This window comes from Mchenga conophoros, linkage group LG6 (assembly GCF_057382185.1).
Source record: "Mchenga conophoros isolate Kocher_MC1m ecotype Shallow Benthic linkage group LG6, M_conophoros_male_GT1.1, whole genome shotgun sequence".
NCBI lineage: Eukaryota > Metazoa > Chordata > Actinopteri > Cichliformes > Cichlidae > Mchenga > Mchenga conophoros.
In genome coordinates this window covers 17,670,909-17,697,492 of record NC_140531.1, presented here as the reverse complement: position 1 = coordinate 17,697,492, position 26,584 = coordinate 17,670,909, and the positions used below count along the sequence as shown (strand labels likewise).

Genomic DNA, 26,584 nt, shown 5'->3' with positions numbered 1-26,584 from the left:
AAGAGCTCCTTTTAAACTTTTATTACTTAAAGAAAATAATACCCATAAAGCAACTTCCACTTGGTTTTGAAAGTAAATGGAATAAACAAGAGACAATAAATAATCCCAATTTAAAGCTTTGTTTAGTCCTCTGATATGTTGTAATCCTGCCCAAATATAGACAGTGCATTTCTATGAATTTAGATAGAAATTGTTTAAAATAGGAACAGAAATAAACCAATAGTTTTGTTCTTAGTGTTGCTCTGGATCCTTTCTGCACAGCCTCATTTGGGAGTCAAACAAAATAAACTCTTTACTGTTCTACATACAGGCCTCTGTATCCAGTGGAAATGGGAATAAATCCCATTTGCCATTTCACTGACACCAATAACCCAAACGTTTCTTAAATAGGCCAGACAAAAATTATGTGAAAAAAAATGCCACATATACTCAAGCTCTGTATGTCCTAAAAGTGACATATTTACTATCTCAGCATCAATGTTTTGAATCTGTTTCACGTCTGATACCCTACATTATAGCAAATGAGCCGGGATCCTGATAATTGTTAATTCACATTGCCATCTGCTGGCGAAACCACACATCATACGGCCATGAAGCTATAGCTCAACCAAACTATCCACGATTCCACCAATCAGGTTGAAGGGTTTAGGTGGAGCTCTTAGTTGAAGCAAAAAACAGGAAGTTCACACAACAATAACAGCAGTTTGGAAACTTTTTTAATCTCTAAACCTCTCCCGGCTGTAACTTTTTATATTTATATTTTTTTAACAATTCTCTTGATTTAGTGTGAATTATAATTTAATGATTTGTGGAGCCTGGTGTCCTGGCAGTATGGAACTATTCCAGCACCGTTTGTTTACATGGTGAATCAGCTGACAAGCTAATGTTAGCAGCCTAGCTTTTAAAATTGGAGTCATATGAGCTGGTTGTTATCAAGTAGCTTTGTCCTCATGAATGAATCGCTACGTTAGAGAAAGAGTCGACATACGCTTACACATTAGTAAAGGATTGTTTTAGAGTCGCGGTTAACCGATAGGAGGGTAACAGTATGCTAAGCTAACGTAAAGTGCGCAAAGTGTTGAAGACGTTGGTTCAGGTCTTTAGTAAAAGAAAGGGGTGCCCTGCAGTGTCTCTGTGAAAGATGCCGTGTTCCTGTGGGAACTGGAGAAGATGGATCCGGCCATTGGTCGTTGTGTTGTACATCTTGTTGCTCTTAGTGGTCCTGCCGTTGTGCATCTGGGAACTGCAGAAGTCAAAGGTCAGTGCAGTTTTGCTCATGCTTCTTTCTGGGGAGATCTGTTGGTTTAACACAGAGATAACACTGGTTCTCAAATACTGCACTTGAATACAGTTGTGAGTTGTTACAGTAGTTATGTGGCGTTGTGTTATTTTGAGTACAACTGTGTATAAAGACAAACATGTTCACCATCAACTGGCTACTTGTTATCATGTACAATAGCAGCCGGTGAGCTCTTCATTATTAAGCACTTATTAATGCATTTGCAAACCTACCAGTTTGTGCAGTAATAGCACAGTGCTGTGAAAAAGTACGTCCCACCTTCCTGTTTACATCCCCACGTACGTGTTTCAGGTCGTCAAACAAATTTTAATATTAGACAAAGTTAAACCAAGTAAATACCAAATACAGTTTTTCAGTGATAATTTAATTTATTAAGGGCAAAACTATCCAGATCGATCTGGCACACTGTGAAACAGTAACTTTCTCCCCTTTGTTAAATCTTGAATTAACTGTGATTAACCCCATTTTTTATTTTTATTTTTATTTTTTGGAACGCTGAGTTCAATTTAACCGACCTGTTAAATCAAGAAATCATATAAATTACACCTATCAGCGTAGCAGGCTAAAAATCTCACCTTTTAGCCTGCTTCATAGCATCATAGCTCGATCTAAAGAAACTCAAAACAGCTGAGGATAATTATCCAAAAATAGAGAATCCTTGGAGCCGTAGTGAACGTCCCCAAGAGCTTTCAGCCCACTAAAATAATAAGAGTGCATTGACATTAAAACAATTCAGCAAAGAAAAGGTTCGCCCAAAATTCCTGCACAGCGATGTGAAAGATTTATTGCCAGTTATCACAAATGCTTCACTGCAGTTCTTACTGCCAAGGGTGTCACAACCAGTTATTTGCTTTGGGGAGCAATTACATTTTCACGTAGAGTCAGCTAGGTTTGGATAACTTTTTTCCCCCTGAATTAAAGAGCTTGTCGTTTAAAAACTGCTTTTTTTATTTACTCAGAATATCTTTATCCAGTATGGAAATTTGCTTGATGATCTGAATCATGTAAGTGTGACAAACATGCAAAAAAAAAAAAAAAAAAAACAGGAAGGGGGCAAATACTTTTTCATAGGAATCTATATTAAGGACGTTGAGGGAGTAATGCTAAACGCTAAATAAGGTATTATTATATAGGTTTTATAACTGTTAAGATTGCTGATGTTTTACATATTAACAAGAAACTAGTCAATGACAGACTTTGAAGTCTTGTTTTATTTTTTCAAAAGTCATAAAATCTGCTAGAGTAATATAGATAACCTTTTTTATTTTTTTAAATAACTACCATCTTCATTGTTCTTCTGGTGTGTTCAACTAAAACAGTCTTTCCTTAATTGTACTTTCTTTAAAAACTATCTTTATCCAAGTCATCACACTGCACTGCAATTTAGTTAAACACGTCCCCTTTATACGGGACTTGAAATTAAGTGTTTTTACATGGTTGTAATGTTTCTGTACTTCAGAATCTGAATACTGCTTTCACCATTGACTTTATATTAAATGATACCCTCCAAGACTCCAATGGCTAAATGACTTAAATGATGTTGACTGTTCCTTTCCATGTCCCGACAGGTTGGCACTCATAACAAAGCATGGTTCATCGCTGGGATTTTTGTCTTCATGACCATACCCATATCATTATGGGGCATCCTCCAGCATCTAGTGCATTATACTCAGCCAGAGCTTCAAAAACCTATCATCAGGTAAAGATCTTAACAGTCATTTTAGCCACAAATAGGAGCCCAGAACAGATGTTTAACGCTTTTGTGTTTTCTATTTAAAGGATATTGTGGATGGTTCCAATCTACAGCTTGGACAGTGTGAGTTATGTATTTTTTTTAATGAAAGCCATTGCACACCGGTTTATGAGTTTATATATCCTCATAGCTTTTCCTGTTATTGTTCCCTTTTCATCTTTTTTTGTTTCCAGTGGATTGCACTGAAATACCCCAGTATAGCAATATATTTTGACACATGCAGGGAGTGCTACGAGGCGTATGTCATTTACAACTTCATGACGTTCTTGCTTAACTACCTGGAAAACCAGTACCCCAACCTGGTGTTGATGCTGGAGGCTCAGGAGCAGCAGAAACACCTGCCTCCTCTCTGCTGCTGCCCACCGTGGCCAATGGGAGAGTGAGTTCCCTTTAAACTTTTTCCTCTTATGTCAAACTGTAGCTGTCAGCAGGTTAAATTCACTGACCCAGAGTTTAGCTGCGCTCAAGTGTTGGTCATACCTTTGCTGTAAAAACGATATTAGTTAAACATTACCATCTGTTTATACTTTGACCCAAAAATGTTAGTTTTATGGACAATCTACTGACGTTTTACTGGAATTATTGGCCATAGTCATGTTTCCTTACTGTATCAATGAAATGGCCACAATTTAGAGATTTAATCTGCATCGGTCTTCTTGCACAATGTTTTCTCTTTCGATGTATTTTCATTTCAGAGAGGTTTTGTAAATTTAAACGGATGAATGAAATGAAACGGGTTCATCTTAATGTACTAAACTCTTGGAGCTCAAATCTTTTTTTTTTTCCTCAAAGCAAACAAGTCAGTGAAAGTCACAAGCTTCAAATTAGCCTCAATCACACAACATCTGTAATTGACAATTGGTCAAGTGTGTTGTTAATTTAGCCCAGATTTATTCGGGTGACCTTTGTATATAAGAGACTGGTGTAGATGTATAAAAAGAAGTACTAATGGCCAGCATCAGCAACCTCATTGTTTAAATAGGAATACAAATACAATGTGGCTAAAATGGGCCATAACTTAGTTTGTGTTGAGGACGACACAAACTAAGTTCAGTGTTAACTGTTATCATCAAGCCGGTCTCGGGCTTCTGCCCAAGTGATCCTGAGATACTTCTGCTCACCAGTCTTGGGCTTTTGCTTGGAATTTCAGACCAATTCACTTCTAATTCAGATGATCAAATTCCTCTGCAGGGTTCTGCTGTTGAGATGTAAGCTGGGAGTGTTGCAGTACACAGTAGTAAGACCTGTCACCACAATCATTGCTTTGTGAGTACCCTCTGGTTGTTACATGCTTTATTCTTTAACTGTAGTCACATTTTGTTTGGTGTCTGTTGATCTCAGCTGTGTGTTTCTCTTCCTTTCTAGAATCTGTCAGCTGTGTCGAGTGTACGATGAAGGCAACTTCAGTTTCAAAAACGCCTGGACATACCTGGTGATCTTCAACAATATGTCACAGCTGGTAATGGTGGATCTAAATCCTGTTAAAAGTTGGACTAAAAATTGTTACAAGCATTCCCTTCCTTCATTCCCATTCCTTTATATGTCTTCTTTTGATCTAGTTTGCCATGTACTGCCTGGTGCTCTTCTACAAGGCTTTGAGAGAGGAGCTGAATCCAATCAAACCAGTCGGCAAATTCCTGTGTGTGAAAATGGTGGTGTTCGTCTCTTTCTGGTAAATCTCAGTGTGTTAAAACTTCATGACATGACCCAAATATTTCTGAAAAAGTCATTTAAAACAAGGCTAATGAAACTGTGATTGCTGTAAATCGTTTTAGGCAAGCTGTGGTCATTGCTTTGCTGGTTAAAGTGGGCATTATCTCAGAGAAGCGCACATGGGACTGGCAAAGTGTGGAAGCTGTAGCTACTGGCTTACAGGTATGTGAGTATAGTTTAAACATTCTGACCAAGGTCAACAGAACTAATATATCCTATGGGACCTAATAGTGCAACACAATGAAGCTGTCCACTTTTTTTCTTTAGGATTTCATCATATGTGTGGAGATGTTTCTCGCAGCCATTGCCCATCACTTTAGCTTCACCTACAAACCTTACGTGCAGGAGGCCGAAGAAGTGTCTTGTTTTGACTCTTTCATGGCAATGTGGGACATCTCCGATGTCAGAGCAGATATTTCTGAACAAGTCCGCAATGTTGGTACGTGTTCCTGCTGTTCTATAAGTGCTATAGTACCATAAGCTAGTTGGTATCGTTGATTATTTAAGCTATTTTTCCGACTGTTTGTATGGTTTTGTGACTGCAATGCTAGAGTTGAGATCAAAAATGAGGAGCCAGTTCAACAATAAATATTGTCTGCAAGATGATTGCTCGTTACTTATGTATAACAGGCTATACTGAGAAGGGAGTGCCTCAGCAGCGATTTTTAAACACAATTTAAAATGTGTAGTTAGAACAACATTCAGAATTTAAAAGATTGTGGAAAAGGTGCGTGTTGGAGTCGGTACTTGCTTGGCTTCTTTATTTTAGGTTCCCTTTACTCAGTAGTCACTGATTGTACTAAGTCCTGTGCAGTTTTCTGACTGTACAAAATGGTAATGGCAATGACCACGTGATGGTTGTGATCCCATCCAAGCAAAACAGAAAAAACTCAGAGCAAAAACACCTACCAAAACCATCTGTACTGTAGATGTACCTGTGATAATCTAGAACTGACTACTACACACTGCTACATGAATAGCATTGTTACTGGTGTGAGCCATCATAACATGATCTTTACTGCATCCTCTCTAAAAAATATTTAATAGTTTCTCTTTGTCCACATTTGCAGGAAGAACAGTTATGGGTCGTCCGAGAAAGTCCTACTTCAATGAGGCGCAAAGTGATGGTGAGCGATCCGGCCTGCTCTCTTCTGCATCTCAAGATGCCATCACCGAAGCAGCTTGTAATCCAGTTTCTCCTAAGGGTCACTATCAGGGCCTGGGCAGAACCCCCGCTCCACACTCTTTGTCAGCACCCGCTGGGCTCGGCTCAGCCCTGTGGGAGGAAGGGTGTGAGGCTCGACCTGAAGAAACCCAGGATGAAGAAACTACCAACCAAACCAAAGACCCGACAGAGGCAGATCTCATTGTGATCACCTAGCTTAGGTGTCGCAAACGAACTCTGCCAGACATGGTTGGGCAGGGCCCAATTATAGCCTTGCCACATTTTTTCAAACGTCACTGATGCAAACAAGACAAACTCATTTAAAAGGGCACAATGACCATGTAGTAGTCAAAGTCCACTTCCAGTGACAGCTTCAAGAATGTTTGGTGATTTAATGGCACTAAAAGACTAGTAAGAAATGTCATTTTGCTGTTTTATGTTTTATTAGAGAGTAGGCTAAGCTAGAATTGGTTTTACCCAGGAAAGACATAAGATCAGACAAAACATGGCTCTCACCGAAGAATAAGTGAAATATGGAGAAATGTTTTCCAAAAATGAAACTATACAATTTTACGTGTCATTCATGCCGTAATCTCAGATGTGACGAAGAGGGAAATATGCAACCTTTTAAATTGAATATCATGCTTTTACTGGTTTTTGAAAAACTGAAAACCTGCACTACTATAACTACAGATATCTGCAGTCGTTTTGTTCTAACTAGTCGATTCAGAGGGGAGAAAAGAGCAACACGATCTTGTACCACAGTTAACTGTGGTACAATGATGTGTACATCACTAGAGGGGTCATAACTGACAATATCACACAGTATCAGTATAAATGTAGTATACTCCATTTCAGAAGAGTACGAATATATACAATTAAACAATCCTAGTATTATTAAAATCACAATTCAGTTTTAAAAAGTACAATCAGCACCTTCTGGTTGGCTCTTATCTATGCTTTAATGCGTACAGCTTACTCGACAGTTAATAAAATCCGCTAGTCTTCGCAGATGCCTTGTTCTGTGTGCTGTGTAACTAGTCTGTTTACACATCCATGTAGAATGTGTTTTATTTTATTTTTCAATCTGGGATCATTTATTATTTGGTGAGATGTTTTCTGTCTCTTGTAAACTGAAATAATTTTGCACCTGTTGCACTAAAGCCATTTGTTTTTCCATAGGTTTTTAAAGGATCCTTCTTTGTGAATTCACAGATTTGTTCAGGGATATTGCCATCGTTAATGTACAGTTTTGGGATATCAGTGTGTGGCACAGCGAGGGGTAACTGGCATCATGCCTGACTCTGGTATGTCGCACTGCCTTATGGGATTTTCTTTTTCTTTTAAAATATGACTGACGCAATTGCATCAGATCCGTCGTTCTACATTTTGATTTAATTCCATCTCAGATATCCTCAATAAATCAAATGAAATATGACTTCGTTTTTCTTGCCTTTATTATAAAAATGCAACATTTATGGGTCAAGTGAATGATGTTTACAAAAAACAACTGAGTCAGTAATTAAGGGCTAATGTTTTTATTATCTACTTACAAATGTAAGTACAAGTCCTTGTGGACCGATTTTCCTTATACAGCAGGCTTTTTACTTAAACTTCTAACAAGGGTTTTTTCATGCAGGGAGTTGCTAAACTGTGATCCCAATGTTTTGAGACTAGTACTACATGAAAAATGTCAATAGAGAAAGGGCATTAAAAATACTAGGAATGTAATATTAGCAGCAGTGTTCTTTGAAATATACTCTCATGCGTATTCTGCAGACAGTGCTGAGAATATTGTAAACAGCAGGCTGTGAACTGCTGGGCAAGCATGATGACACAATTTCTACATGCAATTTACCGCAAGCATCTTTTTCTGCAGTATGATCTGTAACAACAAAAATGGCCATCAGACAACAAGTACACCGACTCTGATACATCTGACAGACCAATACTGTCTTTGTTATCAGTCAGCCGATACAACGGTGGGCTGAAATGTATTACAAATAAGCTAAAATGTGAGCGATTATCACTCCATCTGCTGAGGTGTGCTTTCTATATGGGCCAAAATGGAGATGGTGCTTTTGTGAAGCTTCACGGCGAGGCGGACCCACTCTCCTGCTCGTACCTCCAGGGGCTGCTGCAGAACGACAGCGGCCTGCTTCCAGTGAGCAGCCTGGCCGAGGGTGCTCACGCTGATCTCTTCGTCCAGGTAGATGTGATACCAGAAGGGAATTGCAGTTATTCTGCCTGTAGATGTAGCCTGGACCTGTTCATTCAGAACCAAAGAAGCAAAGTCAGAAAGTTAAGTGAGGTTAAAAGTTTGTGGGGGGAGACAAATACAGGTCTGACTCATTTCTACTTCTTTTTTCATGCTTGTGAATTTTAATCAGCAGATTTAATGTGTAAATGAATTTTCAGCACTTCGGCCCTGTTCTATCACAGGTGACATTTCTTTTTCAATTTATTTACTTTAAAAAAAATTTTTAATACATGATGCGATCACTGAAAGTATTGATGCACAACTAACCTTGACTTCTCTGTTAATGTAGTTTGCGTTGGCATCCATGAGGTTGAGAACAAAGAGCTCTACAGATTCACTGAGGTGTCTGCACTCCAGTGTGGAAAAGTCCAGAAACACATGGACCGGTACCTAAAAAACATAATAAAGGAAAGGGAACAATTATGTTGCATTTCATTCACCCACAACTGAAAAAAAGCCTTCTTAACATTAATAAATACTGATCGTGTCAACAAATGCCATAACTACTATAAATACTTATAGGTACTCTAAATACTTACCCATAAATACTATTACCCAGTATGGCCCAGAACAGGCATATATGCTTTGAAAATGTCACATAAACGCCACTTTACCAGGTACTTCCTGCAAGTACCAGGTTGGACCCGTTTTCCTTTACTGGCATGCATTGTGGTCTTCTGCTGCTGTAGCCCATTAACATGTTATGTATTCAGAACAAGTAATTTTTTGAAGTACAGTCACCTTCCCATCGGCTGACCTCCAGCATCAATGAGGCATTTTCACCCAGAGAACTGCTGCTCACTGGATATTTTCTCTTATTAGGACCATTTTCTAGAAACCCTAGTGATGGTTATGTGGGAAAATCCCACCAGATCAGCAGTTTCTGTCTGTCACCAACAACCATGCCACATTCATTTAAATCACCCGTCTTCCCCATTCTGATGCTCAGTTTGAACTTCAGCAGGTCGTCTCCACCGTGTCGACATGCCTAAATGCAACAAGGAGCTGCCATGTGATTCGCTGATTAAATATTTGCTTTCATAAGCACTTAAAACTAAAAATAAAGTGGCTGGTAAGTATATAAGCTCTAATCTTGTGTGAATCTCACTCATGCACTGGCTCTGAAATTGGCACTCAGTCACCAAACTTTTAAGAAAAAATTGAGAACCTCTGACATAAACACGTGTAAGTAAGCTTCAGGCAGAAGATTAAAAAAGGAGCTCTTGTTGAATCTTTCTTATTATTTCTTAAAAGAAGAAAAAAACTGTTTACTTCTGCTAAAGGTACAGATTATTTTAAAATTTAATAGCAGGCTAAGATTAAAAAGAATAAAGGAACAGCTAAATTGACTCACTGTTGTTGGTCTCAAAAATTAGTTTTTAACCACACAATGTTATTTTCAGCAGGGACCTCACTCCCTCACGGGTTAGCTCAAAAACACATCTTCCACCTCATCCAGACGGGCCGCAGCAGACCTAAAAACCTGCCAGAAAGTGGCAGCACAGAAACTCCCATAGTTTCCTTGACTACAGAACAAAAGAAGCTTTTCTCCTCCCTGTCGCAGTTGTGTAGACCTCAGAGCCCACTGTTTGATGTGCCTGATGTAATGTGCACTGATGTATGCAGGTAGGAATGTCTTAGGGCCAAGCTATGTGTTGTGTCTTGTGTGACAGTTGTGTTAGGAAGTGCCCTCCGCCGAGGGCTTCAAAGACAACATCTGTTAAAACAAACGACCGTCCCGAGAGAGGCCTGCAAAATTAGAGCGCAAACATCATGCTAGGGAAAGAAAAAATATTTCCAGACCAAATAAAGAAGAAGAAATTCAAAGGAAATTCACAGCTTGTTTCACACAGAGACACACTTCAAAAGAAGAGCACAGAAAACAAAGTCCTGGACCTTGGTATTCCAAATGAAGTACTTGTGTGTTTTCTACCAATCCGCCTGATTATCTCTGGCACGTCACATTCGATCGGAGATATTTTTTCTTATACTTTAATAACACCGCACCAAGTGTCAGTCCTATTTAAAATAACCCTTTTGTACGATCTTTGTAAATGATGCGGGCTTACAAACATGGCATACTGTATGCGAAAACTGTCAATATTGACTGTTATTGCATCATGAACATGAGACAGAATATCAGATACAAGCAGCCAGAGAAGTACAAAAGCAAAGTAAAAACTGTTTTATGAAAACTGAAAAAGTCTTGACTTTACAATCTGATTTGATTGTGATTCCCTGTAATTTCTTTGACCTAATTTAAAACCACTATAGATCGTAAGAAGACGCTTTGTAGCTGAAATTATTAAACTGTTATAAGTAAAACAACTCATGTCATCCTCCTGTTTAGAAATTAAGTCTTGAAAAATATTTGTGCCATCCACACTGAGAAGAATATAAGTCGCTTAATTTAAAATGCTAATATAGACAAGGAATCTGGTCTGCTTAAGCATGAATGAAGAAATAATACAAAAACAAAAGTTTTGGAGCATGTTTGAGTACTGATGGAAATGGTGGGGGGGTTTTCCAAGAAGGAACAAATATGGTTATGGAATAATGGACCAATTCTTCATGGCATAAATACTGGCTTGAGAACTAGTGACTTTGGAAGTCATCTGAGTACAGTGAACTCATTGTGATATTCAAGAAACCAGTTTGGGATGATTTGATCTTTGTGACATGGAGTGAAGAGGGTGGACATGGTCAGCAACAATACTCCTGTGAGCCTGTGCAAACTGTAGCTTCAGTGTCGTTATTAGCTGACATGTCTCCTCACTGACGCTCTTCTGCATACCTTGGAAGGTATAAAAGTTTTAAAAAATTATATACAAGTAATCGCTGTAAGCTAAAAGCTCAAGCTTCAGACTGTCCTAATTTTTTCTTCTATTACTGGGTCTGGCTGGTGTCAGCAAGAGGGGATTTCCTTATATGGTCATTCTCAGGCAAAACCAGAAGTATCAGGCTAAGCGTAGCATGCACACCTGCTCCATCCGACTCAGAGAGTTTAGCCATACGTTGCAGGTTGCAAATGTTTTGGTGGCTAATTAAAAACAAAAAACAAAAAAGCAAGTCAAATCTACTTTTCAAACAACAGTCGATACTAATTGCCAGTGGGTTTGTCCTTTCACAGGTAATAATTTTTATCAAACTGTGGTATTTTTTTCCCCTGTGGATGTTCACAATGTCCATATTCCAGATTGGATTCAATGTACAGATGGATCTGAGACGCTGCCATTTTTTTTTTTTTAAACAACCTCCACACCAGCAAGTGGAAAAGATGGTGCACACAAGCCAGCTGGAGGCAAATCAAAGAAAGTGGTTTTAGGGAAGGTGGTTTTAAAAAGACAAAAGCTGAAACTGAGTCTGTGCAAAGGTGAATGAACTGAAGGCTGGCATCAACACCCAGTGTAAGATAAATAAGGATTTTTTTTAACCTAAAAACCACTCTAAACTACATGGAAATAAGTATAATTTTCACCCACAGTACATGGAAATTATGGTAAATTGTCTGGTACTTACATAGCGCCATTCTACTCAACACTCAAAGCACCTTCTATTACTACCAAGTCTCATTCACCCTATACACAGTCATAGTGCTTTTATGTCCCCCAAGCCCTTTTTCTAACATTCACACAAAACTCCAGGTTCAGAAGCTTGCCCAAGGATACTTCAGCACATGGACTACAGGAGCCAGGGATTGATCCACTGACCTTCTGACTCTGACCTGAGCCACAGCTGTCCCGAACGATGGAGCTACAAACTTTAACCGGGGCACTTTTGTTTGATTCTGATCAAACAGTTGTTTGAACTTTGCACTACTACATGGTGCTCTGTACACAGCTTAGAAATCCATGTTAAAGGTGACAAATTTATAGAAACTAACATTAGGAGGGATCGTAATCAAAGGCATATTTTTAGAACCTAACGATATTTATGCAAAAAAACACGTATTTACCAATTTAAGACACACACACACACACACACAGAGTCATTTACATGCAAAATAAAATACCATAATAAAGTGTTCTGGTAGATTTTGCAGTCATACTTACAGTGAACTGGTTGATAAAAGGAGCAATATTGAATCCAAGTGTGGGCTCCTGACCCTGGACAGCGCTTTCCAGTAGCAAAGTCTCAGACTCCACCAGCATACCATACACCACAATCTTTCCCGGGAAAATACGTCCTCCTTCCTCCAGCAGACATCTGGGATAATTGATAGAAATTGAGCTGACACGTCTAAAAGCAAAGCACTAAAAACTGAATCAAAACATGCAAAAGCAAAATACTTTATCAGTTGCACACTCCTACCTGGCCAGTGACGCTTTCTCCATCAGCTTCTGCCGTATGAGGCCGCAGGTTTCTACACAGTCCAGGATGATGGCACTCCACAGCTTCTCCCTGGAAGGCCTTTGCAGCATCCCCTGCTCATCCTCCGTGTTGTTTAGCCAGAACTCCAAATGCTGTTCCGAGACACTATTGGAGCGAGCCAGTCTCTTAAGCACTTCCTGTTGCTTCTTCTTTTCCACCGAGCTGAAGGCTTTCACGTGACCCTGGCTGGCAGCGATTAGGGAGAGCAGAGAGAAGCCTTCCGACACGTCAAGCACATAAAACGGGCTCGCGCAGCGTGTGGCCACAGCGGGGCCGGGCTGAAAAGCCGACCCTCGCTCTTGGTTTTGGCACTTAACCTTCAGCTGGGAGATGAGTTTGGCTAACGCAGTGCAAAAACTCTGATGGTAATCCTGATTGTTCAGGAGCGCAATTTCCGAACATTCCAGCATGCAGAAGTCTCTCGCTTGACTCTGATCAGTCTGAAGACATGCTAATGCACTGCACAGTTCTGCCTCTGGGTTTGGGTTTGAAACAGGATACTGAGAATCCATTAGTTTGTCTAAACTGATTTTATGGCCGTCTCTCAGCACAGCAACACTGCAGAGCCTCAGGTAGGCATCTCGGCAGGAGACTTCAACAATCAGCTCATCTCGTGGCTTCAGGACAAAACCTGAGAAAAAAAAATTCAATGAAGGAAAATGATCAAGAGACTCAAGAAATAAAATTATACTGAAAATTCAGTGTAACCATTAGGCCTTACTAAAGATGCATTACTCTTAAATAACACGTAATTATGCATTTTTTTTGCCTGTTTTTGATCATTTTTATTGGTTCGTGTTTGTGTATGGCTTCTCAAACGACCATGAACACCCCTGTGTACCAAAGTATTCTAAAGTAAATATAAGGTCATCTGTCTATCATTCATTTACAATAATGAGGGACACTGATAAAGTCCTACACAAAATCAAGATCACTCCAAGTTCATGCTGTTGAAGCTGCTTCTACAAGCTACTGAATCATTTTTATTTATTTACATTTTATTAAATAAATAGCACCACGTTTTGTTTTTGTAACACTCTGATTGGAACTAAAAAAGGATCTATTTTCTGACTGCATACTATTCAGTACTTGCATCCTTCCAGATAAGGAAACGTCTGCTTTTACATGCTTCGTCTATTCCTTCTCAATCTTTTGTGTTAGCAACAAACGTCACTTGTGTCAAAACCATTATTTTAAAATAAGTACACATAAACATGATTTATAGACACAGTAAAAAAATATAGTTAAAAACATCTTAAAAATATACTGAACACTATTTAGATGTCTGCTGAAATGTGAGAAATGGGCACGCAGGATGGAAAACAAAAAGAGCACAGAGGAGACGAAAGGAACCCAGCAGAGAAATTATAATTCAAGGGACCAGGCAGCGAGAGGATTCCTACAGGAATAACATCTGCTCGTGTCTTCGCGTCAACACGCGGCTCGTCACAGGCGTTTGAGGAAAATGCATATTTATTGCCTATAAGAATTTCATGAACACTAAAGAGTGTCACAGGCGATCAGGGCGCACGTGTCACGGCAGCGGGGAAACGGATGTTGGCGATCACCGGGAAAGGTGGCAGCACCCTTGAGGCTGCCTTCGCCAATTAGCGCTGCAGTGAAATGCTGTAGAGGCCTGTCTCAAAGATGATGTACTGCGATGCCAACCGGAACATGTCACCTAATGTCGGTGGCTATTAAGTTCACGCTGGCCTGGGATGGTAGCAAAGTAAAGAGTATGCAGTGCCCTTAGGTACATTTGCCAAAGTTAATTTAAAGCTCAGAAAGCAATTAAAACTTTTTAAAAGTCTTGACAGTTTTAATGTTTCATAGTATCCATTTTATGCTACTTTAATAGCCTTACTGTGAGCCTTAAAAATACAGAGACGTGTGCTATTTTTATTTGAGCTGATACCATATTTCTTAAATGAGTCTTACAATTTCACTAAAGGTGATTTTTACAGTGTCACTAAATTACATGTTGTAGTGGAAAATTCCCAGAAAATAACAACACAGAAATTATTATTAGCAGCTAAAATGCTTCTTAAAGTAATCCACACATTATTAAACAGAGAAGACTTTAACACACACTGCCCTCATCTGACGTAACACAGAAATGCAAGATAAACGAGAAGCAAACACAAGCAGATCAGATGTTTCATTTAAACATGCTCAATTCATGAGAATGAAGAAGTGGACTGGTTATGTGCTTAAAATTTACCTTAAGACAAGGCTAACAAAAGCAATGTATGTAAACTACAATAAGTGACGAAGTCTCCACCTATCTTACCCTTGGCACTGTGGAAGGGGTAGATGGCTTGTTCCCAGCAAGTGTCCTCCTGGGGTCCAGTAGACAGACTGTTCTCCTCATCCAGGTGGAGCTGGAACCACACTGCCAAAGCATCCAGCTCTCCCTGCTGAATGACGGGCAGCCGGATCTCTTGAACCTCCCTGGAGCTCAGACCTTCCAGCTCCTACAGGTTACAAAACAAGTCACACTTAAAGCGGAAGCAACACATCTCTGAAGGAGCTAAAGTCAAAACTCAATTCAAGCTTATACTCGGAAGGGCTGATCAATTTGACAGATGTTGCTGCTTTTAAAGTAATTCAAAGACAATCTGCTTGTTAGACTGAACAATTAGCAGATGTTGTCCGGCACTTTCAGAAATTTCAAGTCTCCAAGACCATTACCACTGTTTTGCTATTAAATCTCTCCTCTCATGCTGCTGGCACGCACTGAGAGTTGCAGTGAGGCGGTTACAGATTATGACATAAAGCGGGTTGTCTGCTAATCGGATGGTCAGTGGTTCAATAACTGGTTCCTCTAATCTCTAATCATGTGTGTATGTGTATGTTAGACAAAGGCATTTAAGAATTAAAAAAGCACTGATATGAATGCATGAATGAGGCTTGTAGTAATGAGCACTTTCTCCTCAAATTGAGTAGAAAAGCACTACATTAGTACCAGTCCATTTTCATCTATCGCAAAGAGCAGTGTAGTATGCAATACAGCAAACATCATCTGAGATGGTTCAATTCCAACTTAAAATAACAATATTTACTTCAGTGCAAGCATGCCAGTGGATATGTTAAAATAGTTCAAAATTTGAATGCTAACACTAGAAAAATACATTTCCAAGTTGCACTCATATCTATGAAAAGGTGGATTTGAATGGGAATTAGCAGAGTTCCCTCTAGTGGATAAACTCTGCAACATCAACACTCAAACACAGCTGAAGGGTGTTCCTCTCATCGCTTCTTTTTTTTTTTAATGTAATTTATCAGCCAATATAAATGCCAATAACAATCTATCAGCCAATCTATCACCCTATCGATATATCGGTCCGGTTCTACACATAATAATCGTAATCTCATACGCAAGAGGTTCTTAAAGGAACACCTTCCAAATGTTAAAGAACAAAGTACAGCTGGAAAAGTTTCACTTTCTATAGTTTTCAAGACACCAGCTGCACGTTTCAGCATAAATCTAAGTATCACTTATCTGCTAAAGTGGCAGCGTTGCATCGAGGCGACAGCCCGCTTACTACACGTGTATGAATAAATATCCTTTGCCTGTAACGAGGTCAGATAATTCTTTTCTCATTATTAAATTATTCTGGTCATTGCTATGGCAGACAAAGGACACGCAAAAGTAAAGTCAAAACAAACTAATATCATACTGGCTATTTCTGAATATGCGTCAGCCCTCATCACCTGCACATTGTTGAAATCTATGTTGAGGGCTGTGAATGGCTCTGTGAGAGGTTTATATCCTCCTGGCAGTCTGCTGAGTCTTTCTGTAGTGTACGGCTCCATGGAGTCATCTGGTTCGGAGCTGCAGCTCACTGGGCTGTGGAGCTCTCCAGCTGCAGCCATGGAGAGACCGCCCACCTTTGTCACACACAGCCTGCATAAAAAGAAAAAAAAGACACACAGTCAGCTGACTGATGCAGACAGCTAGTGAACACAAGTGTTCCTTTTAAGGTCGCTCCCGGGTCTACCTGTGATGCCGGCGGATCTCGCTGCACTCGACAGCCATACCAAAGACAGTGGCTCCTGCGGGGATGACCCGTCCTGTGGCAGACTGCTCCCCAAATTCATTCTCACCCCTCTGTGGGGAAAAGGCATATTTGTGGCTAATGCTACTGAGCATTTAATCCTATTAATATTGTTAACACTTCACATGAAAGTCGACTGGATGCATTTGGCTTTAACAGCAGGGTAAAACTACTTGTAAGTTACTGGATGTGCTGAACTGTCACATCTCCCACTATGAACTCCGATTTTGCATGTGTTATTCTGACACTTAACAGGCTGCTCCTTGGCTATACATTAACAGATGCTTGTGCTGACACTGTGTTACCACCCAGGCAAGCATGTAGCTTTTCTGTGCTTTTGTCATAGGCGGATCCTGTTCTGTAGTTCCTCTTACTCTGCCAACCAATCGGCAAGCTCGACCTGCTTTTGTTGCCTTATTTAAGCACTTCAGGTCAATACCAGGTGACTAGAATTGCATTTTTTGCAGCCCACCACTGCACCTTTTGGTCTACGCCACTGACAAACTTCTTATAAGCTTAACTGACTCAGGCTGAGCATGCCATAAGCATGCAATAAGTGCAGTTTATCTGCATTTCTGAGGTATTTCTTTTACTGGTTGTGGGCTGGGTCAGGCTGAGCTCTCTCATTCACACAGATACACACACAAACACATAAACACCACAGCGAGACGTTTCAAATGGTCACTTCTTAGACATAGTTATATTCTGAGTGTTGCTTTCATTTTCCTTTTATTACTGAATAAGTCACTGTTACTTTGTTAGCCCGCTTCTGTCTTTTTATTCCTTTCGCAGATTTGACCGGTCCTCTCCTACTTGCAGTTTTATTGCACCTTTTGTTTTTTGCAAAGCAATAAATAACTTTGCTAAACCAACAACAACTGGTTTTATGCCTGTACCCTACAAACTGGTAACGCTGAGTTGTGACGCAGAGATTATGTCAGAACTTCTTTTTTGGGCTAAAACACGTGATCGCTTTCTTGATGCTTGTCCCATCAGTTCAATAGGAAGTGTTACTCACTAGAAGACTTTTGAAACCTTTTCTATCTCCGTTTTCACCTACCTACATATGTCTTCTGAATTTATGTGATTTTTTTCAAATTAATTACATCCGTTTTATCCACATGGCTCATGTGCAAAACTGTCCAAATGTTTTATTTATTTATGTGGGATTTTTGAGCTACAAACATTGCTTCTTTCGTACATTCAGTCGTTATTTTTTAAATCTGATCTCAGACCAAAGCCCCAACCATGGTTCAGTTTGTTTTGTTGTGTAAGATAAGTATTAACTTTAAGTACTGAGCGCTCAATTGTGTGTTTTTTCAAATAATCTATTAAAGTACTTCACTTGAAGATTGGAGAAACTGAACTTCACCCAAACCCAGTGTCATCCCTCTGTAAGTGCATGAATGCATTAATGATTGCAGCTAGACATCTGCAGTTTATTTACTAGTTTATGAAGGACTGCCGTGTTTACAGACTCATCTTTGTGTTTAATGATTAGGAGTTACCTTGGGCGGCAGCAGGAGGTGGTGCCAAGCGTGAATCAGACTCTCTATGATGCCCTCTCCAAACAATCCTGCATCTACTGTCTCTGTCACCACCAGTGATACTCTTTGCAGGAAGAATAAAAGCATTTATGGAAAAACCTTATTTTTTAAAAGACTTCATAAAACAAGGATCATTACACCACTACACACTGAGACTGGCTAAACTACAACACCTGGAGGGTGATTAAAAAGTATTTTAGGTACAAAGTGCACCTGTGCGGTATGTCCTTTGGCACTTCCATCTCTAGGGACTTCATATGGAGGATCTTGATGCTGCCGTCCATTCCATTAGCACTCACCACCTCACAGGCCAGCTCATACATGGTCTTTGACAGCTCACAGGCGTACACCTCAGCAGCCCCTGCCTTCTTAGCACACATACTTCACAGAGAAAAACAGGAAATCAGGACAAGAATTCACCTTTGAAGCCACAATAAGAAGCATAAATCCACCACTAACTCTGGAGTTTGTATCAAAGAGTCCAAATTTAACTTTCAAATCACACTGGATAACTTAAGCAAATGAACAGGTTTCAAATTCCAATGGAAAATGTCTCACCCAAGGATTCCAGTGCCAGTACCTATGTCAAGTACAGTGTTGCAGCCCTTCTGAACAGCCTTCTGAATGGCTTGCTGGTACTTCTGGTTTCTCCCGTGGTCATTGAGCATGAAGAAATGCCAGCGCTCCACCAGCCAGTTGGCCACACGGTAGAAGTTCTCTCTGGCCTCTGGGTAGTCTGGTCTCATCTTTAGAGCTTTGTGAAAATAACCTGCAGCTTCATCTCTAAATCCCATTCTGGATGGTAAAGGGGGGAAAAAGCATAAAAATATAATTTATTGAGAGAATGTAAAATGCTACAGAACTAAGAAACTCAAGTGCTTAAAACACAAATCCTATAGTATAATATACTACAAGCAAAGTAATATAATAGAATTTTTTTAATCCATTTTCTTCCACTTATTCGAGTCCAGGCTGTGAGGTCAGCAGTCTAAGCACAGATATCCAGATCTCACTCTCCTCCACTACCTTCTCCAGCTTTTCAGGGTGGGACGCTAAGGCATTCCCAAGCCAGCCCAGAGATGTAATCTCTCCCATGTGTCCCGGGTCTGCACTGAGGCCACTTCCTGGTAGGGCACACCCAACACACCTCACCTAAGAGGCACCCAGGAGGCATCCTGAACCATTGAGCTGGTTAATTTAGATGTTTAGTAGCAGCAGCTCTACTCTAGCCTGCTCCCAAATGACAGAGCTCATCACCTTAGCTCTAAGAGAGCTAGACCGCTACCCTGAGGAATGACTAAACTCATTTCTGCCATCAGTATCTGCGATCTTGTTCTTTTACACACACACACACACACACACACACACACACACACACACACACATATATATATATATTAGGGATGCAACGATACTCGTATCGATATTGAACCGTTCGATACAGTGCTTTCGGTTCGGTATGCATATGTATCGAACAATACAAAATTTGTAATTTATTTTATCAACTTTCCTTCTGACAATGCTGTCTGTGTTGAGCGTTCAGTGAATCTGCGTTTGACTATTATTTTGGTTTTCATGTGACGTATGACCCTGAAGGTAAGCGCGTCATGGACTAAGGTAAAACAGTATGTTGGATGTGCCACGCAATGCTCAATTACATGGGTGGGAACTAGTGTGTTAGCGCAGTTAGCTCGTTAACGTGTTGGCCGTCTAGCCCCACCCACGGGGCGATCAGGGGTAGCTCGTTAACGGAGATTTGCCGTGTTGTGGCGTTAGCGTCATTTCAACGAGATTAACGCTGACAGCACTAGTGGGAACACAACGAATATGACTGCACATTTATGCCGACATCATCCTAGTGCAAAGACAAGTGGAAGCAGACAAAAACAACAAGCATGCATGCTACAAACTTTACCCGAGTCATTTAGACAGCCGTTAGCACATGATTCTCCTTATGGGGACCTGATATGTTTAATATTGTGGCGAGCTCAGACAAGGAGGAGACGGAGGTGTCGTTTGGTCTTGCTTCCCGTGAGCTAGCCAGGGAGCACAGCCGTTTATTGACATCTGCCGAAGAACACTGCTGCTAGCTAACAGCTCAGCGCCGCAACCGCACAGCAACAACAACAACAACACACAGGGCGCCCTCTGACCCCGGAAGGACACACCGTCGCAGCGAGAGGGCGTCACCCGTCACTATGGCAACACAAACAAAACATAACTGTACAAACAGAACCCCGAACAGCCCCGACCCTCTACATAGCCCCCACCTAAGGGGTCAGTCGTCCCCGACGACCCCATTACCCCACACAAAGTCCTGCAAATGTCCAGGTGCCTTCTTTTGGCGCACCGGCCGGTCACGACCGGCGGGGGGAAAGTCACTCGGGTCAGAACATGGGATGCCACCATCATCCCACTTCTGACACCAATGTGGCGAGCTCAGACAAGGAGGAGACGGAGGTGTCGTTTGGTCTTGCTTCCCGTGAGCTAGCCAGGGAGCACAGCCGTTTATTGACATCTGCAGAAGAACACTGCCGCTAGCTAACTGCTCGGCGCGGCAACCGCACAGCAACAACAACAACAACAACAACAACACACAGGGCGCCCTCTGACCGCGGAAGGACACACCGTCGCAGCGAGAGGGCGTCACCCGTCACTATGGCAACATAAACAAAACATAACTGTACAAACAGAACCCCGAACAGCCCTGACCCGCTACATAGCCCCCACCTAAGGGGTCAGTCGTCCCCGACGACCCCATTACCCCACACAAAGTCCTGCAAATGTCCAGGTGCCTTCTTTTGGCGCACCGGCCGGTCACGACCGGCGGGGGAAAAGTCACTCGGGTCAGAACATGGGATGCCACCATGATCCCACTTCTGACACCAATGTGGCGAGCTCAGACAAGGAGGAGACGGAGGTGTCGTTTGGTCTTGCTTCCCGTGAGCTAGCCAGGGAGCACAGCCGTTTATTGACATCTGCAGAAGAACACTGCCGCTAGCTAACTGCTCAGCGCGGCAACCGCACAGCAACAACAACAACAACACACAGGGCGCCCTCTGACCCCGGAAGGACACACCGTCGCAGCGAGAGGGCGTCACCCGTCACTATGGCAACATAAACAAAACATAACTATAAACAGAACCCCGAACAGCCCTGACCCGCTACAATATGCTGCTGAGAATATAGCCCAGAAGAAGTGTATAGTATTGCTTTTATTTTGGAAAGAGCCATTTCTCTGTAATAAACTCTCTTTTCCAAAGATGAGTGATTCCTCAATCAGATTTATTTTTTTAATTACTTTTGTTTCAGCAACATTAAATTTAAAAACTGTACTTTTGAGTTAAAATATATATTTATAAGTTTAATAAATGACAAATTAAAAAGGCATGAACATTTTTTTTGTATCAAAAAAATATCGAACCGTGACACCAAAGTATCGAACCGAACCAAACCGTGAATTTTGTGTATCGTTGCACCCCTTATATATATATATATATATATATATATATATATATATATATATATATATATATATATATATATATATATATATATATATATATATATATATATATATATACATACATACACTGACTGTATCTGTGAGTTTGCAGAGTAGAGTACCTGAACAGGTGTTCGCCCATGCTGTTTAAGATCACCTCGTCATCAGGGAAAAGTTCCAGAGCTTGTTCATAGCAATCAAAAAGATACTGAATGCGGCCCAGAGAGTCCAGTTCTTCTGCCCATTTGAAGAGAGTGAACCTGAAAGACTCCTAAAGAGAGAGAGATTTCAATGAATATCTTTGGATTTATTTATTTATTGAGAAGATCATTGCTGTTAGGCCCAGTAATCATTTCTTCCTCTTTTTTATAGCCTTTAAAGGGAAAAGTTAAACCATTCTCTAGCTCTTCGGTTGTAATATGATCCTCTTCACTGATAAAAGCAGCTGAACGTTTCCCCTCCTGTAGTAGCTATGGTTTCTTACTTGCCCACAGGCTGTATCCCTTTGTATTTTAAGCATGCTCCCTTCCAGCTCACTTTTCAGAGAAACCTAACTTAGAACCTCCTGTGCTCAGGAACTATGCATCTATATCCAAACTCACTTATTTGTCAAACATTTTGTACGCATTAAAGAAGCACAGTATAAAAACAAGCTCCAGTTTGGGTTTCACCAAAAGATCTCAACTCAGACTGCAATTCTAAAGCTTCAATTCGTCTTTGAATGACATTGGTTCTGTGACACTGTAGATCATTATATCCATAGAGGTCATGTGACTAGGTCAGTACTTCTGGCACACCATTAGATTAGAGCTTATCCCTTAAACAAAAGTTTCACCATCTCTGTAACAGTCCTCGAGGTCTAATTTCCACTGCAGTCTTCTGGGGCTTGTGTAGGGTTTGGTTCTAGCACCCCTATTACTCTCTAAGTGCTCGCAGCTAAAGCATAAATACCATATATCCACAGATCATATTCAGATTTTTTTTCTCTGAAATACATCTGCCTTTTGTTATCTGAAACCAGATTTTGCTAAATTTCAGTGCTCAGTGCTCGTCAAGGATCAGTCCCAGTCTTTATCTATTGCCTGGGATAATTCTAATTAGTCTTTGTCACTGACACCCATATTTTGTTTTGCTTGACTTCAAGTAGATGACCTGTGATGTGCTTTAACATTACATGAAACTGATGACTTACTAGACCACGCAGATGGTTTCACATCACACTTCTATTTATGTCTCTTCGCAGGCTCTCTGCTCAGCATCAAATTTCTCATTCTTATGAGCAACATGTGCACCTAAATTCCTTCATCTTCACTTCACTCACTCACTGTCTGTCCCAGTGACACCATACTTTCCAAGTCTGGTTGTATGCACTGATTAGGGTATTTTAATTCATGTTTTTTACACTTTTTTCTTTTGTTTTTCTTTCATATTGCTTTTAATAACTGAGTTTTTTGTGATCCTCATTTCAGAAAAGCAGTGTATCAGGAAATCCTGCTCGCTTGCTGTAAAATTTGACCTCTGCGTGTATAATTGTGACTGGTTATCTGTGGACAGCGTTTGGCACCGAGTGCTGACGGACTGGTTTTCAGCATAGTGTAAACAGTAATTACCCTTGCAAAGTCCTTAAACACAGGTGCGAGGTTGAGCACCAGGAGGTAGTGTGCAAACGCAGTTCCATAATCTTGGTTGAACAAGCACTGCTGGGCACTTTCCAGAGAACTGGAGACCAGCTCGTTCCTGGCAGGATCGGCTCGGCGGCGCCTTCGAGTCCTCCTGCCGTGCTTCTGCCGTGTGCTGGTGTTAGGCATCCCTCAAATTAAGAGCAATAAATGGAAATTCTTTAAGAAACATAATCATGATGCCATATGTACAATCTGAAGCCACTTTCAAGCCACCCCGCCCAAAGCACTACACCCAGAAAAGAAAAAAAACAAAACAAAGGAGCTTTTCTATGTCGTGAAATAGAAGATAAATGCAGAAGATAAATACTGCATAAAAAAAAAACCACAAATTAAAATGCTATATATTTAATCAGCCATATGAAAAAGAAAGCTTTAACAGAACTCTACGCAATCCTGTAAAAAAAACTTGTGCATCTTTACAATTTTCGCAGGAATTAAGAGCATAAGTAGCAGCCAGGTACAGCTAACTAAATACATTTGATTAACTGATCATCAGCAAGTGTGAGCACCTCTATGAAAGCAGAGGTGTTGGCAGTGTGCTGATCTGGAGCATTCAGGTGTGTGTTAATACAGTGCCAGGGAAGAAAAGCGTCAACAATGAGCTCAGAGAAGCAACTGTTGGTGCCTACCAGTCTGGGAAGGATTACAAAGCCATTTCCAAACAATTTGAAGTCAATCCTTCTACAGTGAGAGAGATTATTCGCAAGTGGAAAACATTAAAGACAGACGCCAATCTTCCCAGTAAGATTTCATCCAAAGGTCATAGAAGGGGTGGGGTGTGTGTGTGTGTCGGGGGGGCACTCAGACTCTACAGGCCTCAGTTAGCATGTTAAAGTTCATAAAAGTGCAAGTGCAATTTGGAAAAAGCTTTAACAAGTGTGGCTTTTTTTTTTAGAAATGTTGTCAGGAGAAAGCCTCTTCTCTCTAAAAAAGAACAATGCTTAGCTTTGCAAAGACGCTTGTGAACAAACCACAAGACTGATGGAGCAATGTCCTCTGGAAAGACAAGATTAAAGTGCAGCTGTTTGGTGGAAGCCAAACACAGCATATCAATACAAACACCTCAAACCAACTGTCAAGCATGGTGGTGGAAGGGTGAAAAATTGGGTTTGATTTGCAGCCACAAGGCCCCAGTACAGTGAGTCAACCATGAACTCCATATACCACAGCATTCTACACTCAAATGTAAGGACCTTAATCCAGCTGCTAAGGCTTGGTGCAATGTGGGTCATGGAACAGGACAATGATGCCAAGCACAGCAGCAAGTCTACAACAGAAAAAGAATCAAGTCGTTGCTATTTCAATCAAAGCCCAGATTTCAAGCCGGTGTTGTGCCAAAAAGTGATTGCCTGCCAAAAACTGATTTTCGGTATTTGCCAAAAACTGATTGCTCGTATTTAAACTGCTATAAGTAACTTGTTGGGCTATAATATGTGAAACATATGTCAAATGCATCCCTCATGGATGACAAAGTCCTATTGAGCCACAAACAACATTTGTGTAACAAGGTAGAAGCTGCAATCAGTTTTTGGCAGTGACTTTTACATACGGTAACCTTTATTTATGTAGTTAAAATAAAATCTCATTAACACTAAAAATGTCTTTTGTAAGAGTAAGTTGGCCAAGAGGACAGCAGAAGTGGCAGCAAATATTACAATAGGTCTGTAAAAATATTTTACGTGAGGATAAAGGACTGGATTGGTTATAATGTAAGTACAATAACACAGAGTAGTAAAGATGGTTAAAAAAAACAGATAATTTTTTAATTTTATATATATATATATATATATATATATATATATATATACACATATATATATATATATACACACACATATATATATATATATATATATATATATATATATGTATATGTAACCCCTTTGTAAACGCTGTCTATTTACCGACATACGTAAAGATGTTACATAGAAACATCGGAAATCAGTTTTTGGCACAACACCGGCTAAAACTCTGTGGCTGGACCTTTAGAGAGGTGTGCATAAACGAAAGCCTTCCAACCTCAATGAACTAGGGCAACTTTATAAAGTTCCTCGACAATGCGAGTCTGAATGATACAGAAACCATTACTCCAGGTTTTTGCTCCTGAATCCGAGGGTGCAGACCTGTGAAAACTTTCTTTAATGATTGTATATCGTACCTTTCATTTAGTGACACTTTTCAGATCTTCATTTTTTTTTCTCGAAATAGGCATGCCAGGTTATCATTATTATTGCCAACATAATATCGGCTTTATAACAGCTATTTAAAAATGCTCTTTAACTTGCATCACTAACGTTCACTTACTGTATGCTGGTTTTGTCCACAGGCTGATGTTTAGAAATAAGCTACCGGGATGTTTAAGTGGTGCTGTTAATTTGGCAAACACACAAACGTTAACATTGAATTCACATCCAACACAGTCGTTAGCATGTTTGTTTGACAGTCCGTCTCCCAGCAGCACCCTGAAGATATTCTAAAAGTTGCTAACAAAAATTATCCGCAAAAAATGGGCATAATCTCATATTCAGGCTCCGTGTTTGCTTATTCAAACGCCAAATTACATTTCTGCTATAAATCGTGCATCTACCGTTCAACAAGACAAGTGTCCGCGCGCTGAATAGCCCCGAAGGAAACATGTCGCCAACTAGACCAAGGTTCCGAAAGTGCAGCCGATACACTCGTTTAATTTGATTTGAAATTGTGAAGAGGACAAACGCACTGCAAAAAACGTAGTGAATTTTTTAATCAGTTTATTTGCAGACCGACGTACAAAAAGCGCGATTGCCTCGTACTTTATTCCCGCGGAACTCGTCACGGGCGGATTTTAAGGTAAAATCAAAGACCGTGACAAATCAAGATAATTCCCAGCCAGGAAAATCCCTATGGAAGTTCCCTCTTTGGGTCTTTCTGTAATTTGGCGATTTCGGTGAATTAACCCAACTGAAACGTTTTCTTTTACAATACGGGGAAAAAATATAGTTATTGTTTTAAACCAGAATCGGGTAGTACAAACTTTAGTCAGGGCTTTAGTCACAATTATCTATGTGGTTTGGGGTTAGACCACACTATCTTTTGTGTTTTTTTTTTCAAATGTATTAAACGTACACATTTCCGACCGAAATACAAAGCCTATACAGTACTGTGTAAAAACCACTCCTCATTTCTTCATATTTTGCTGGGTGCAAGAATTTATTGAAACACGTGCAGACATACACAAAAACACAGTATAT

The 26,584-nt window shown here is 40.3% G+C and overlaps 2 protein-coding genes across 2 annotated transcripts; one reads left to right on the top strand and one right to left on the bottom strand.

Moving 5' to 3' along the window:
* Positions 1-643: 643 nt before the first annotated feature.
* tmem184c (transmembrane protein 184C) lies at positions 644-7,369 on the top strand. The gene is made up of 10 exons (XM_085276554.1): positions 644-1,258; positions 2,869-2,999; positions 3,080-3,116; positions 3,227-3,432; positions 4,245-4,319; positions 4,419-4,512; positions 4,613-4,725; positions 4,829-4,928; positions 5,034-5,205; positions 5,837-7,369. Exons 1-10 carry the CDS (start codon positions 1,142-1,144, stop codon positions 6,145-6,147), a joined length of 1,356 nt encoding a protein of 451 aa, XP_085132680.1. The 5' UTR covers positions 644-1,141; the 3' UTR covers positions 6,148-7,369.
* Position 7,370: 1 nt separating this feature from the next.
* prmt9 (protein arginine methyltransferase 9) lies at positions 7,371-25,992 on the bottom strand. Its single transcript, XM_085276553.1, has 13 exons — positions 25,659-25,992; positions 23,283-23,482; positions 21,795-21,943; positions 18,726-18,962; positions 18,381-18,548; positions 18,129-18,231; positions 16,564-16,673; positions 16,277-16,469; positions 14,853-15,036; positions 12,503-13,193; positions 12,244-12,397; positions 8,459-8,581; positions 7,371-8,197 (listed from the first exon to the last, which is right to left on the bottom strand). Exons 2-13 carry the CDS (start codon positions 23,478-23,480, stop codon positions 7,958-7,960), a joined length of 2,550 nt encoding a protein of 849 aa, XP_085132679.1. The 5' UTR covers positions 23,481-23,482; positions 25,659-25,992; the 3' UTR covers positions 7,371-7,957.
* Between the last annotated feature and the right edge of the window lie 592 nt (positions 25,993-26,584).

Coding starts and splice junctions, on each gene's coding strand:
- prmt9 (XM_085276553.1), bottom strand. CDS start 23,480: ATGCCTAACACCAGCACACGGCAGAAGCACGGCAGGAGGACTCGAAGG. Junction 21,944..23,282: donor TGTTTAAGGACTTTGCAAGG/GTAATTACTGTT, acceptor CTCTCTCTTTAG/GAGTCTTTCAGGTTCACTCT. Junction 18,963..21,794: donor ATGGGCGAACACCTGTTCAG/GTACTCTACTCT, acceptor TTTACCATCCAG/AATGGGATTTAGAGATGAAG.
- tmem184c (XM_085276554.1), top strand. CDS start 1,142: ATGCCGTGTTCCTGTGGGAACTGGAGAAGATGGATCCGGCCATTGGTC. Junction 1,259..2,868: donor GGGAACTGCAGAAGTCAAAG/GTCAGTGCAGTT, acceptor ATGTCCCGACAG/GTTGGCACTCATAACAAAGC. Junction 4,320..4,418: donor GTCACCACAATCATTGCTTT/GTGAGTACCCTC, acceptor CTTCCTTTCTAG/AATCTGTCAGCTGTGTCGAG.